Below are 15,895 nucleotides of genomic sequence, written 5' to 3'. Positions count from 1 at the left end.
CAAGGTTCCACAACCCACCCCCCTCTCTCTTTTTGTAGTACTGGGGCCAGATCCTAGAGACATTCTACCTCCGTACTACATGCACAGCCCATTTTTTCTTCTTTATTTTGAAACAGGTCCTCATTGAGTTACAAAGGGCCTCACTAAGTAGCTGGGGCTATCCATGAACCATGATTCTCCTGTCTCAGCCTCCCCAATGCTGGGATGATAAGCGTGCACCACCATACCTGGTTCTCTTATTTTGTTTATAAAGTAAGTTTGCAGGGTGCTAAGCTCAAAGGGAGGGTTGGCCAAGACCAATTTCTTTGCCTACACTCAGCCCACTCATAACATTCAGACAAGATCCGTGAGTCGCAGGGGTGGGCTGGTGCCTTCTTCTCTACCTGCTTTAATCCAGTGGTTGGGTTTTATAGATGGAACATATGAAGGGAAGGAGACAAACTGTTTCCCCTTGTAATCATTCCACACGAAGGAAATATGTGCACAACTATTATATTTGTGCTATTTGCCCCATTTGCCCTATTTCATCAATGGCCCATTGATAACTGGATCTAACCAGGTGCCATGCACTACACTGTACCTTATGCCTGATCCTTTATGGCGTCCTTCCAATGACTCTATGAAATAAGTACGATTGCATTTGTTCTGCATGTGCAAAAGATAAAAATAGTGATAGTGATCACAATGATACTATGATTTGGAAGTACTAAGTAACTTGTTACGGTTCTTTTGTTAGTAAAGGCAGATGTATCTACCTCACTCTAAAAACACTACCCTTTGCAATACTGTCTTCCCCAAGCCTTTTTTATACAACCTTTGCTTGACCAAAAACCGGCCACTTGCCTTAATATGTGTGTATAGCTGGGGATGGTGTTGCATGCTTATAATCCCTATGGTTGGGAGGCTGAGACATGAGGATGGCACGGGTTCGAAGCCAGCCTCAGCTACTTAGTGAGGCTTTCAGCAACTTAGTGAGACCCTGTTTCCAAATAAAATATAAAATAGGTCTGGGCGTATTGCCCGGAGGTAGAAAGCTCCTGGGTTCTACCCCTAGTACTAAAAAAAAAATTTTTTAAATGTGTGTGTATAAATAGAAGTAGTTTTGTTGCCCCTACTTTAGAATTTTTAATTAAGTTGGCGATGTCTCAAATGTCGGAAAATATCTAAAAGTAGAACTAATAAGTTTTTTGATCCCAGCCAATGGATTCAATGTCTCTTTCTAGCTTGCTGGATTGGTTTGTGGTTTTATCATCAAATTGCACACAAGTTTGCACGACCCTGACTTCCTGCAGCAGCTGCACACAGTGGGGCTGATCGCTCAGTATGAAGGTCTGCTGAGCACTTACAGTGAGTACCGCTCCAGCACATCTCAAGGTCACACTTCTGTCCATACTTTAGCACACCTGCTCCTCAGGTAAGCATGAAACTAGGGAGTAAACCTTGGTTGCAGCAGGTATTACAGAAATAAGGTAACTTTTAGGTTTTAGATTCATTCGGCTAGTAGTTTCCCTTTGCCTCCTATAATGTCTTGAAAATGGAATTATAGATTATTTCAGAGTGGACTCCTGAGCAGCCATCTGGCTTTTCTTTCTTTCTTATTTTTTAATATAAAAGGCTCTTTGCCAACACAACTCCAGTGACTGGATTTTAAAGTCTCAACCCTGTAATGTCTAGGACAGTGCTGTTCAATACGGGAGCCTCCAATTTGAATATGGACTACTTGAACTACGCCAGGTCCAGATCAATCCGCTCTAGATGTGCCTGCCCGGTTTCAATGAGTAGTAAATAAATAATTTTATATTAGTTATTAATAATGTTGCATTTACTTACAGTGGGAATGGCATTCTGGCTATATGGGATTAAGTCAAACATATTATTATTAACATTAATTTTACCTTTTTAATTTTACTCTTTTCGAAAGGTGACTGCTGGAAAGCATGTCATTATATATGTGGTTCACATTCTGCTTCTGTAGGAGAGTGATAATGTAGAGTCTTCCCTAATTACCCCCTTCTTGGGCTTTATTTATCAACGGATAGAGACACAAACCCACCAAGAGTCTAAGTCGGCAGTCATCAATCTAGTTGGCTCTGTTTCTACAAATCAAGCACCAGTCCTGCCAATAAAAAGATGTCTGCCTGATATTTTGCTTTATACACTGTCTGCCCAGCCTCCCAGCAAAAGTGTGCATTCTTCTTCCCTCAAAGGGTGCATTGACTTCTAGGGGCCATTAAAAAGGTTCTCATCCTGGTGATTGAACACCTTCTACCCGGGAGAAGAAGCGGGGAGGGGGACTGGCTGTGTTTGGAATCTCATCCACTAAAATGCGGGAACAAATTCCAGCAGGGAGGTTTAGTAGCTAGTGACATTTTCTTTAAATGGTATGTTTGTGAAAAGGCACCTTTTCCTTTGTTTAGGCGATGAAATCGGAATGCTCGAGGACATGGCTGTTGGCATTTCCGATTTGAAGAAAGTAGCATTTAAAATAATTGAAGCTAAATCCAATGATGTCCTGCCAGTTATAACAGGAAGACGGTGAGTGATACCCGTGTCCTCAAGACAGGCTTTGTTAGACGTGTAGCAACTCCTGGCACAGGAGCCTAGGAGAATTCAGGTTTGGTTTGAGGAATGTTCTTTTCCCTCTTTTCCTTTTTAGTAAGAAATAAATGTAGGTAATATGATAGGCAGTCATCTTAAAAACATCTAAATGTTTGTAAATTGTAGTGAGGTGAGTATGGAAATTCTCCTTTATGAAATATGAGAAATTTAGAATAATAGCAGGTACTAGAAGGACGATTTTCTCTTTATTACTCTTTGGTCTAAAACTCTGGACTTTTTACTTTTGCGGGAATCATTTGCTTAATAGGTTCATAATTCTTAAGATGACTTTAAATTAAATTCAGTTAAAAGCAGCAACATTTTCAAAAAGATATATTCTTATGTCAGGGGCATACACCACCATTTTTCTTGATTATTTTTGACAATTCACTCTCAGGGTGTGAGATTTCCGAGAAGTATTTTAAATAAATAGCTTCAGAGGTCAGTAGATGATGGGCAGAATATCAGAAATAATTAAGAAAAATGCTCTGATAGGAAAATTATATCCTATAGTATGCTGTTTTAATCAGAATTTTAGCCAAGAGTAGTCATGAATGCCAGTACACTCACTACCTGGGAGGCTGAGACAGGAGTTATGAAGATTCAAGGCAAGCCTCAGTAACTTAGCGAGACACTCTCAAAAAAAAAAAGGAAGGAAGAAAGGAAGGAAGGAAGGAAAGAGGGAGGGAAGGAAGGGAGGGAGGAGGAAGGAAGGAAGGAAGGAAGGAAGGAAGGAAGGAAGGAAGGAAAGAAGGAAGGAAACAACAAGAAAACAAAATTAAAAGGGCTGGGGATGTAGCTCAGAGGAATGCCCCTGGTTTCCATCCCTAGTACACACACACACATGCATGCACACACGCATGCACGCATGCACACACGCATGCACACATGCACGCACACATACACACACTCACACCAACTTTTTAAAAATTTCAAGCATTCTTGTGTTAGCAGTTTTAATTGCCTCGTGAAGTTGTTTTTAATTTAAAACGTTCTCAGGTCCCTATGAGAACACGTGACTGCACAAATAGGAGGCACCTTTCATGCTAGAGAAAGATGAGAAAGAGACAAAATACAAAAAAAGTTCCAAGTCAACTTGACTTCCTGCTCGTGGTAAACATACAGTATTTATTTTAAATGTGTTCTGAAGGATGCTGAGAACCACGTGGTTGAAAGAAAGGTGACTATTTTCTACATGTAAATAAAGAAATCACATTCTCATAAAACAAAATGTCGCATGTGGAAATTAATGCTTCTTTTTCTAGTCATCAGAAGAGAAAGGCATACCATTGCTTGTAGAGACACGTGGAAAATAGCACAAGTCTGCCTAGTACTGTGAAGTTTATTGTCAAGAGTGACAAGCTAGCAGGGTGTGGTGGCTCATGCCTGTAATCCCAGGGCTTGGGAGGCTGAAACAGGAGGATCACAGGTTTGAAAACAGTCTCAGAAATGTAGTGAGAATCTCAGCAACCTAGTGAGAGCTTGTATTATTATTATTATTATTTATTTATTTATTTATTTATTTATTTATTTTGGTGTTACTGGGGGTGGAAGCCAGGGGCTTTTCTACCTCCGGGCTGTACTCCCAGACCTATTTTATACTTTATTTGGAAACAGGGTCTCACTAAGTTGCTGAGAGCCTCACTAAGTAGCTGAGGCTGACTTTGAACATGTGCAATCCTCCTGTCTCAGCCTCCCAAGAGCTGGTATTACAAGCGTGCGCCACCATGCCCAGCTTAAGACCTTGTTTTAAGACAAGACAATAAAATGGCTGGGGATGTAGGTTGGAGGTAGACTGGCCCTGGGTTCAATCCTTGGTATTACAAAAAAAAAAAAAAATTGAAAAGCTGGTATTTTTCTCTGTGTATAAGAAAAGTATACCAGAAAATTTGGAGCAGGTAAAGTATAGGGGTGCTTTTTCTGAGAAAACTCTTCATCTGTATCTAAATTTAAAAGTTTTATAGATATGAAAGAAGATCACTAAAATGGCCAAGTGGACACTTGACCAATTCTCTTTACACAAAGCAAGACTGAAATGGAAGAAATTTTCTACAATAACTATCCTTGGTCTAAGGAACTAAGTCAAATGCACGCAAAAAATTTAGAAGCAATCATTCATGAGAAACTAGTGAACTTTAGCCACAGCAGCGGGAGTCCATGGCATACTTGCTGAGGGCTCCCACCAACCCCAGCTCTGTGAGATCAGTTTAACCAGGGCAAGGCCCACGCTGCCCCGGCCACCTCACTGAGGGGGCCTAACTTCATGTGGACTGAGGAGCAAAAAGATCACACTCCTGGAAGCTGTCAGAAACGGGCCATGTAGACAACAGTGCCACTCACAATAGCATCAGAGACAATACGAACGCATGTAATAAGTCAGTATAAGAATTGTATGCAGAACACACAAAACAATTGCCAAGCAAAATTAATAACACCCTATAAACCAGGCGTGGTGACGCACGCTTGGAATCCTAGCATTTGGGAGGCTGAGACAGGAAGATCTGGAATTGCGGATAGATCCCATAAATGCACGGTCTCTGTTCATGGTTTGGAAGACTGAATGTTGCTCAGATGACAGAGCTTCATAAATTCATCTATAGATTCAGTGCAACTGCTATTTAAATCTTAGTCGTCTTTTTGTTTTTGCAGACATTGGCAGGACAAGCCTAAACTTTTATGTAAACGAAAGTGACCTAGACTTAGTTTCTGGTTTCAAGGCTTACAATAAAACTATAATAATAATTGAAACAGGATGATAGCGATTCGCAGAAAGACAGCTACTTAGTGAGGCCCTTTGCAACTCAGTAAAACTCTGTTTCAAAATAAAGAATAAAAAATAGGGCTGGGGATATAGCTTGGAGTAGAATGCCCCTGGGTTCCATCTTCAGTACCTCATTAAAAAAAAAAAATCTATAATAATCATGACAGAATAGTACTCGTGTGTGTGTGTGTGTGTGTGTGTGTGTGTGTGTGTGTGTGTAATAGAATCTAGAAACAATAGAACAGAATTTAGAATCCAGAAATGAATTATCTTGCAATTGATTTTCAAAAAAGATGCCAAGGCAATATAATAGTGAATACAGTCTTTTCAAAAAATGATGTTGTCACAATTAGTTATCTATATGCAAAAGAAGAATGTAGACTCTCACTTTATGCCATATGGGAAAATCAATTCATATGGTTCTAAATATACAAGCTTAAACTATGAAATTTATGGAAGAAATATTTGTAAGTTTGAATATATAATAAGCTCTCAGGACACAAAAGTCAATACCCATAAAAGGAAAAATTAGATAAATAGGACATGATCGAAGTTGTACACTCTTAAGCGTCAAAACATATCACCATGTAAATGAAAAGCCACAGATTGAGAGAAAATACATGCACATCATAAGGATTTGTTTCCAGATTATATAAAGAAATCCTGCATTGCAGAAGTAATAAAATTTTTAAAAATGTTAATTTGAAATGGGCAAAATTTTGAATAGCTATTTCACCAAATAGAATACATAAATGGCTTATAAGCACATGAAAACATGCTTAGTATAATTAGTGAATAGGATAATGAAATTAAAAGCACAATTAGAAAGCTGGGTGTGGTAGCACCCACTTGTAAACCCAGCATTTGGGAGGCTGAGACAGGAGGATGGGGTTCACGGACAACCTCTGCTACTTAGTGAGTCTCTTTGCAACTCAGTGAGGCCCTGTTTCAAAAATTAAAAAAAGAATAAAATATAGGACTGGGAATGTAGCCTGGAGGTAAAATGCCCCTGGGTTCCATCCCCAGTACCTAAAAAAATATATATATCACAGTTAGATACCAATTTACTTATACTAGTATCATCATAAAAAAATTTAGATAATAACAAATGTTGATGAAGATATAGAAAACTCTAAAAGTTTGAACATTAATGGTGGGAATGTAAAATGGCACATCCATTTTGGAAATGAGGAGCTTTTAAAAAGTTAAATATAAGCCGGGCGTGGTGGCATACACTTGCAATCTCAGCATTCAGGAGGCTGAAACCGGAGGATCACGGTTTGCGGACAGCCTCAGCTACTTAGTGAGGCCGTCTGAAACTCAGTGAGACCCGGTTTCAAAATAAAGAATAAAAAATAGGGCAGGAGCTATAGCTTGGAGGTCAAATGCCTCTGGATTCCATCCCCAGACCCGCAAAAAAAAAAAAAGTTAAATATAAAATTACCCTATGACGCTTAGGTATATATATACCCACAAGAAAACAAAATATTTGTCCACACAAAACTTTTACCTGAATATGCATAGCAACATTATTATTTCTAGTCAAACATCACAAAATAATCCAAGTGTCAATCATCTAATAAATTCATAGAAAAATCATGCTCTAGTATATTTATAAAATAGAAGGCTATTTACTTCAAAATCATTGCGGTAAGCAAAAATGTCAAATGAGAAAAACCACAGGTTGAATGAATCTATTCATATGAAATGTGCAGAGAGGATCTATAGAATCCTCATGGCGGTGGGAATGGCTTTTATAGTCATAAAAGACCGTTTTAAGGTGACAGAAATGTTCTAAAACCGGGTATGCTTATGATTGCAAAACTTTAAATTTGTTAAATCTATAAATATAATTAAAAGGCATATGTTTATTTCAATTATGTCTTGATAAAGCTGACAAAGAGTTATCATAGAGAAATTATATAATGTATGTGATCTTCAGGGCAACGTTTAGAACATCAATTGATGCCGGGCGTGGTGGCACACACTTGTAATCCTTGCACTTGGGAGGCAGAGACAGGAGGATCGCGCAGGTTCAAAGCCAGCCGTGCTGGCTTAAGAGATCCTGTTTCCAAATAAAAAAAATATAAAATAGGTCTGGGAGTGTAGCCTGGAGGTAGAAGGGCTTCCAGGAACCCCAGTACCACCAAAAAATAAATAAATAAAAATAAAACATCAATTGATTTATTGACGCTTCAGTATTGTTGAAAGGCCTTAGATTATATATCACCCCTCTGTTAAGCCTGGTTATTGCAAAGAGCTCCAAGAGCAATTAAACAAAGGGACATCATGTGTCCATCCATCCCAGGGTAGTGCTAGCATACCTGCCTGCTTGCTGGACATTGCTAATCCTTAAGTCTCCCATTCGCAGCTAGAAAATAACAGGTGTAAGAGTTCACGATTCCCAGTGTTATGAATGATTGTACACAAAGAGAATCTAAAAAGATTTTTCACAAAGACTCATTATTTGTTTCATGATCCTTTCCCCAGCACATGTATTACAACTCTACCTGGTTCTGGAAATACATAGATTTTCCTGACATGTGCTAAAAGTCTTTACAGTTCTATACTGAGTTCATACTACTTCAGAAGTTATCAAGTTTTGAAATATATAACCAACTACTCTCATCGAATATATTTTATGAACCATAATTAAAATTTTCAAAATCAAATATTCAGGGTTATTTTTAATGGAAATTTACAATAAAAATGTACCCGTGGTATGCAGAATGTTGCACAATTTTTTAAAGTGATTAAGTCTATGTTACATGACTATTATGCAATAAAACTTTTAAAATCATAAAAATTGCAAAGTGATCAAGATTTCCAGGCTTCAATAATAAAACCATTTCGTTTCTGTCAGTCTATCAAAAATAGGGAGCTCCATCAAAGATGATCATGGGGGAAAATGCTTTAAATAAGTTGGTTTGTTAGGGTTAGTGTACTGCAAAATCTATCATTAAATTACTTTCTTTATTCTTGGGATGAGTGAGATTTTAAGAATAAACCAAGAAAACAAATATTCAGGCTATCTTCATACATTGCCTTAGTTATTAAAGCCTGAAATAAATGTTCTTCCTCCTCTAATGGAAGGAAGAAGAGAAAGCAAACTTAGAAACAAAGCCTGGCATTTCCTTGTGCCACTTCATTTAGTAATGACATGAGAGAGTATTTCTTGAGTGAATGAACAATAGGATATAAGTGTAAATCAGTGCTATGTCTCAGCTCTCTTATTGTTCCTTTTCAATGAAACTATAATAAAATGAGACCAAGGGACTGCATCATGCTTTTCCTGTGCCCTTTGCCCTCCTTAGGGAGCACTACGTGGTGGAGGTCAAGCTTCCAGCCGGAATGTTCGAGTCGCTCCCCCCACAGATTCAGGAGGGACAGTTGCTGCAGGTGCACCCAGTGCTTTTTAATGTTGGGATCAATGAACAGCAAACCCTGGCTGAGAGGTAAGCTTCAGCTACAAGCTTGGCATTCGGTTTTTCTGTTATTCTTTTTAGGGAATGCTAAGAAATCCCATGAGATGTTGCCCATAGAATTCAGACATAGTTCTTGATAGTATTTTCCTTTTTATCATTACTAAGTTACTTGATATATCAAGGTAAAATATTCATGCTAAAGGAATTCTGGCTCAAATCAAAATTTAAATGTGTCAGAACCTCTAAGGAAAAGATTGATGCTAGTTCCAAAGTATTCACAAGTTAACTTTCTTCGTTTCCAAATACCTGTGTGTACATCCAATTTCAGAACTTTTGCATTTATATATATAATACATATATAATATATGTAATATTATATATAATATAATACATATAATATATATATTCTAGGTTTACAATGTCAAATATATATACATATACATATACATATATATATATATATATATATATATATATATATGTTTGACCTGGCTAATTTCAGAACTTTTTGTATTATTCATATATATATATATATATGTGTGTGTGTGTGTGTGTGTGTGTATTATATGTGCATATATTATCCAGGTTTACAATGTCAACATATGTACAAATATATATAAATATAAATATATTTTATAAATATATATATATATAAATATATATTTATAAATATATGTATATATGTTGACATTGTAAATCTGGCTAATTTTATTAAAATTTGTGGGGCCTAAAATACAGTGTATTTTACCTGGGCATGGTGGCACGTACTTGTAATCTCAGCAATTGAAAGGATGAGACAGGAGGATCATGATTCATGGATAGCCTCAGCTACTTAGTGAGGCCCTTTGCAAGTCAGTGAAACTCTGTTTCAAAAAAATTCATAAAAAATAGGGCTGGGGATGGGCATGGTGGTGCACACTTGTAATCCCCATGCTTGGGAGGTGGAGACAGGAGGATCACGCAGGTTCGAAGCCAGCTGTGCTGGCTTAAGAGATCCTGTTTCAAAAAAAAAAAATATATATATATGTCTGGGAGTGTAGCCTGGAGGTAGAAGGGCTTCCAGAAACCCCAGTACCAGAAAAAAATAAAAAATAGGGCTGGGGGTGTAGCTCAGAGGTAGAGGTAGAATGTCCCTGGGTTTCATTTCTAGTACTGCAAAAAAAAAATTATATATATGTATAATGCATATGCATATATATAGCATACTTTTCTCTTTTACTTTATTATAATAGTTATAGTGGGGTAATATTAATATAATTAATTGCTCAGTCCAATGATAAATTATTGTACACAATTACATGAGTCATTGTCAAAATATGTGTTTTGAAGCAGAAAATTTCTATATCTTATATAGTTTATATGTAGAGATCATAGAAACTATAAATAACAGTTAAAGTTTATAGAATATAATTATAAAAGACTTTAGAGAAAGAAGTTGTCATCTTGTAAACCTGGCTGGAGAAGTTCCCAACAGGCAAGTTTTGGACAGTTTGATAGTCCTGTAATTCATGCTCCAATGTCCCCTTCACCATAGGTAACAGTTTCAAATTGCCTGGCATATTATTCTTCTTGGTTAAGTATATTTGAAGTTGTTACTAATGTCATTTACTAAATAAAATTCTGACTATAAGTTTAGTTCTCTTGAATTTCATTGGTGCTCAAAATGCCTCTTATTATCGATATTTCCAAATTATTTCCTCTTCTCTTCCCATTACCCAAAATAAAATTCCTTGACAACACAGGTTTTCATAATTCTCATCTGTCACTTAACAAGTAGATGACAAAACTTTGCATTATCTGTTTAATTTCAAACTATGTAAAAGCCATTAGTCTCTTTTGTTATATTACACATAAATCGAGATATAATTATATTCACCATATTGTATGAGAAATTTTCTTTGATAATTAAATACGTTTGAAAGTCAGTATCAGAGATCAAATTATACTCCCGGTTTCCATGTATCTTTCTTCTCATAGCAAATTTAGTGCTTGAGGTAAATGATATTCCTGATCATAAATCATACAACTCAGGGGGGAAGAAGAACCAGCATCACTGACTGGTATCTTCTCTGGCTCACTAGAGTACAGAATGTGTGGGGTCTGAATTAATACAAGGCCTGTGAATGTGACCTTCCTAGATACATGAGACTATGCCATCCACAGGCATTTCAAGATTACTTAGCATTTTCAAGGACTAGTTAACTTTTGAATTAGACTTATGTGTATCATTCATGTCCATGTGACAGTTTCAGTAGTTAGTAATTTTATTTTATAAATCTCTCTTCTAGCCCTCACCTCTCTCTTGTATGTTAAAGTGCATTTTTTTTTTTTTTTGGTAAGTGGAAGTTTATCAGGCACACTGACTTGAAAAAGAAGCAAAAATTTAAAAAAAGTAGGGTAAAACACAGAGTGAAGCAGGAAGACTGAGTTTGAATAAGGCACTGACATCAGACAGCTTTTGATTTAAGCAAATTGCTACCTCTGTGGTCTCTGATCCTCATTTTTCCTCATTTTTTTTAATTCATAATTTTGAGATTCACCAGGTAATACCTGCATATTAGGTATACTATGTGGATTTAGTTGTACTATATTTTATGTGACCTATATTTTATGTGACCATTCTTATTACTTTTTTTGTGATAGGTATTGGGAATTGAACTCAGGAATATTCTACCTCCAGGCTACACTTCCAGTCATACTTTATTTTTTATTTGAAAACAGTCTCACTAAGTTGCTGCGGGCCTCACTAAGTTGCTGAGGCTGGCTTTGAACCTGCAACCCTCCTGTCTCAGCCTCCAAATTACTGGATAACAGGCATGAACCACCATGCCTGGCCTTCTGTGACTATTCTTAAAAACAAATACTAATCGTGTTCATCAGTTTGGAGTGCTATAACAAAAGGCCATAGGGTAGGTGACTTAAAAAGCAAAAAATGTATTTTGTTACAGTTCAGGAAGCTGGTAAGTTCAAGAGCAGGATTCTAGCTGATCTCGTTTCTGAAGATTTCTCTTTTCCTGGCCTGCAGATGTCTAAATCTGTTCTATATGCTTATATAATCTCTTCTTTGTACATTTTTGTAGGGGTATGCAGAGCTCTCTGGTGTCATGAGTTAGTTTCTTTCTTTCTTTCCTTCCTTCCTTCCTTCCTTCCTTTCTTCACTGGAGACCAAACCCAAGGATATTCTATCCCCCGACTCTTTTTTTTTTTAATTTTGAAATGAATTCTCTGTAAGTTGCTGAGGGTGTCCCTATGTTGCTGAGATGGACCTCAAACTTGTTATCCTCCTGTCTCTGCCTCTCAAGTACTAAGATTACAGGAGTTTGCCACCATGCCCAGCTCCTGTCATCACTTCTTTTAAGGGCATGAGTCATATGGGACCAGAGCCCACCCTCATAACTTCATTTAACATTAATTACTTCCTTATAGACCCTATCTCTAGATGCAGCCACACTGGAGTTAGGGCTTGAGTATATGAATTTTAAGAGGACACATTTAGTCGTTAACACTAAGATTACTTCACCAAGGATGCCGCTTTAAAAATTCCAGTTGATTAGTGTCTTAAAAGTTAGAAGAGAATATTTTCAGAGTCTATGAGAACTCTCCTGTAGATTTTCCCAGGATTATATTTTTCTCCAAGTTTAATTCCAAGCACTGCTCTGCCCAGCTCTGGGACACAGGAGAATAGGGGACGAGCAAAAGCAAAAGATCTGATGAGAGAGGCTCTTCCTTAGGGAACTCTTTCCAACTATTTTAAAAGGAAAGGCAAAAAAGGGTTAATAACTTGGTACTAATTCAAAACTCATTGCTTTTCTTTATATTTTTAGGTTTGGAGATGTCTCTTTGCAAGAAAGCATTAATCAGGAAAATTTTGAGCTTCTTAAAGAATATTATACAATATTTATGGAAAAGATGCCCCCTGATTGTAAGTATATGGATTTTTTTTTTAAACTGACAACAATAATTTCTTGCTGATAAATCTTCAGGAGAGGTCAGGCACAGTGGTCAGTGACTGACGGGAGTGATTTTTAGATGTGTGAGACACAAAGATTGATTGAGAAGGTGGCCTCTCAGATTTCCCACCTCGTTATCTCAATCGCTCTCTTGAAAGTGTCCTGCTCATGTGGGACATTGACTCCAGTGAAGTTGGAATATTGCAAAAATTTAAAATTATGGAACTTATGCTTAGAAACCTCAAACAAGTCCAACAGAAGTGTGTATTTCTTTTTTTTGACATGAAGAATTTGTTTAATAACTAGAAGGAAGAATATTCTAAAACTTGACAAATTGATTAGCACATTTTTAAAAGAAATCATGTTTCTTCACCATATAAAATACTTTAGTAAATATTCAAGACAACAATTAGTAAAACATGTTAGACATCTCACACATTTATGAGGGGAAGATCGGAAGGCAAGTTATACGATGTAATATTAAGGAATGTAAAGGGAGAAGCCAGTTGATTGAATATTTGTTGTGTTATTTTATGTGGAAACTTGAGGAACCTGAGCCCATAGAACTGTTTGGGGAAACGTTATTTTTTGCCATTTTTCAGTTCTGCAGTTATTTTCTCCTCACTATTAAGTACATAATATTTAAGTAATACAGAATTGGAGAATTAGGAATACATTTGGAATTCATCTATAAAACATATAAACATACTGAGCTATCAAGACCTTCAGTGACAAGAAGCTGGGTTTCATAAATAGAAAATACTGTAACATTTTCAAAATGTGTAAATCACAGTCTTCCTGTTACCTTATCTCAGAGAATTTGTTCACTGATTTATACTGTTAAATTTAGTTTAAAATATGTAACCATGTGCACTTGCAGTTCTTATATTATGATTTTTATATTAGTTTATTTTGCAATAAAAGCATGTGGAGATTCTTCAGCAGCCAGTATACTATGAATTATAAAATTGCTAAATATCTATAAAGTTACTATATTGTAAGGAACACTATATACGCTAATAATTAATAGAAAAATAGTTTACAATAACTTGGATGTTGGTGAGTTTTATTTTTTTGCAAGTTTCTTATAGTTTGGAAGTAATTCTAAGAATGCTAATCAACAACTTGATATCTGTCTGTATTGACTCTTAATGAGTGTGTGGTTCCTAGACTAGCAGATTCAGTGGAACTGGGAACCGGTCAACAATGTAAATCCTCAGGTCCCACTGCAGATTTACCAAATCCAGCCTGAACCCAGGCTTTAGTAAACTTTCCAGATGATGGCAGGCCCATACTAATGCTTAAGAACTGTTGACAGCTACTGATTTGCCATTCTAATTCAGAACATAATCTGTACTTAAAACTGAACCCAAGGGCATTCTACCTCCAAGCTATACCCTCAGCCCATATTAATTTTTATTTTGGAACAGGGTTTTACTGAGTTGCAGCTGGCTTCACTAAGTTGAGGGCCTTGAACATGTAATCTTCCTGGCTCTCAATGTATCTTGTTGGCAGGTGTATTGGAAGGGATATTGTTGGCGGAGGAAGTGAAGGGTTTCAGTAATATGCTAGAGACAATTGTGCCACTTAATAAGGAAATACGTGGAAATACTTAGTGAAGTATTGTATGACATATAAAATACAAAATAATTCTCTACTCAAGTAACTTAAACTTTCTAGAGGATTAAATATTTTTAAAATTTAATAATGAGAAATCTTATATATTACCGATTACATATAGTTGTTTCTTTATAATGATGAGGAATTGGTTCCCGGATCTCCAATAGCAAAGTCTATGTATATTCAAGTCCCCTACTGAAAATGGCCTAGTATTTGCATGTAACCTTCCTGCATCCTCCGGGATACTATAAATCACCAATAGATTAGTAATAAAACCTAGTACTGAGTGTGTAGTGGTGTACATCTGTAATCTCACTATTTAGGAGGCTAAGACAAGAGGATTGCAGGTTTTAGGCCAGCCAGCTTCAGCAACTTAGTGTGACACTGTTTCAAAATGGAAAACAAAATCAGGTCAGACATGTAGTTTGGAGTATAATATTCAATCCCCAGCACCCAAAACAACAACAACAACAAACAAAGAAACAAGAAACTAGTAAAACTTAAATGCATGGTAAAGTAGTTGCTCTAAAGTACTGTTTGTAGGGAGTAAAGATACACATACACAAAAAATATAAACACATTCAGTGCAGATATAATTTTTTCTGTATATTCTTATTGCTAGTTGATTAAATCCACAGGCGGGATGTGCAACCTATGGGATATGGAGAGCTAATAAACAAGTGTTTTTAGAAACTTGAAAACATGCATTTAGTCCTTGAAAACAGGATGGCCTTGGGGATCACACCAACTGCACTTCATTAGAAGGTTGCCTTCATGTACTGGATTTTTCTCATTTTGTTTCCCACAGTTTTGAGACAAAATTATCATACATTTGCAGCAGAAAGGAATTGCAGGAGGATTATGCACTGTGTATCAGCAGTACAAACCTAGTCTGTACAGTTGTGCCGCCAGATGTGGGGTTCTGTCTCAGAAATATTGTAGCACACGCAAGATTTGGGTTACACTCCATTAGAGGGAGAAACCATAAAGGCTACTTAAGAATCTGAATAGAAGTCAGACCACTTGCTAAAAAGGAAGGAAATGCCGTGCTGGTTTATGTCCATTATCCATAAAACCTTTTATCATTCCTTTGCAATAAAATCAAGAGAAAGTTTATGTCAAAATGAAAGAAGAAGGTGAGTGTGGTGGTGCACACTTCTAATACCAGTACTTGGGAGGCCAAGACAGGAGGATTGTAGGTTCAAGGACAGCCTTGGCAAACAGTGAGACTCTCACCAATCGAGTGAGACCCGTTTCCAAATAAAAATAAAATAGGGCTGGGGGTTAGTTTGGAGGTAGAATGCCCCTGGGTTCAATCCCCAGTGCTATACACACACACAAATTGGATAGATTAATTCTCTAAACATATTATTTTCACTTACTAATCTGTTAGGGATCCTTGTCCGTTAACCTGTCAACCCTGTTTTCAAATGATTTGTGATTTACATAGTTGAATTCTACCTGGTTTAAAGTTAAAAAATAGCAACTTCTTGCTAAAACAGTTTCTTAAGCTTAAGGGATGTCCCTTGTTTTTGCCACGT

General features: G+C 36.7%; 1 protein-coding gene across 8 annotated transcripts in view; it reads left to right on the top strand.

Moving 5' to 3' along the window:
- The window catches only part of INPP4B (inositol polyphosphate-4-phosphatase type II B), a gene marked incomplete at both ends in the record, with an annotated part of 387,908 nt that overhangs the window by 304,676 nt on the left and 67,337 nt on the right, over positions 1-15,895 (top strand). For 6 of the 8 annotated variants that reach the window (XM_080697033.1, XM_080697032.1, XM_080697038.1 and 3 more), the window contains 4 exons: positions 1,224-1,347; positions 2,418-2,535; positions 8,674-8,814; positions 12,609-12,706. The exons of the other annotated variants lie outside the window; for them this stretch is intronic. In XM_080697033.1, coding sequence (XP_080553159.1) covers positions 1,224-1,347; positions 2,418-2,535; positions 8,674-8,814; positions 12,609-12,706 — 481 coding nt within the window. The remainder of the gene's footprint in view (positions 1-1,223; positions 1,348-2,417; positions 2,536-8,673; positions 8,815-12,608; positions 12,707-15,895) is intronic. 8 annotated transcript variants of the gene reach the window in all.

The sequence above is a fragment of the Muscardinus avellanarius genome (genome assembly GCF_963383645.1).
Source record: "Muscardinus avellanarius genome assembly, chromosome: 6".
Taxonomy (NCBI): Eukaryota; Metazoa; Chordata; class Mammalia; order Rodentia; family Gliridae; genus Muscardinus; species Muscardinus avellanarius.
The sequence above is the reverse complement of the archived record's forward strand: the minus strand, read 5'-3'. Positions and strand labels throughout refer to the sequence as shown.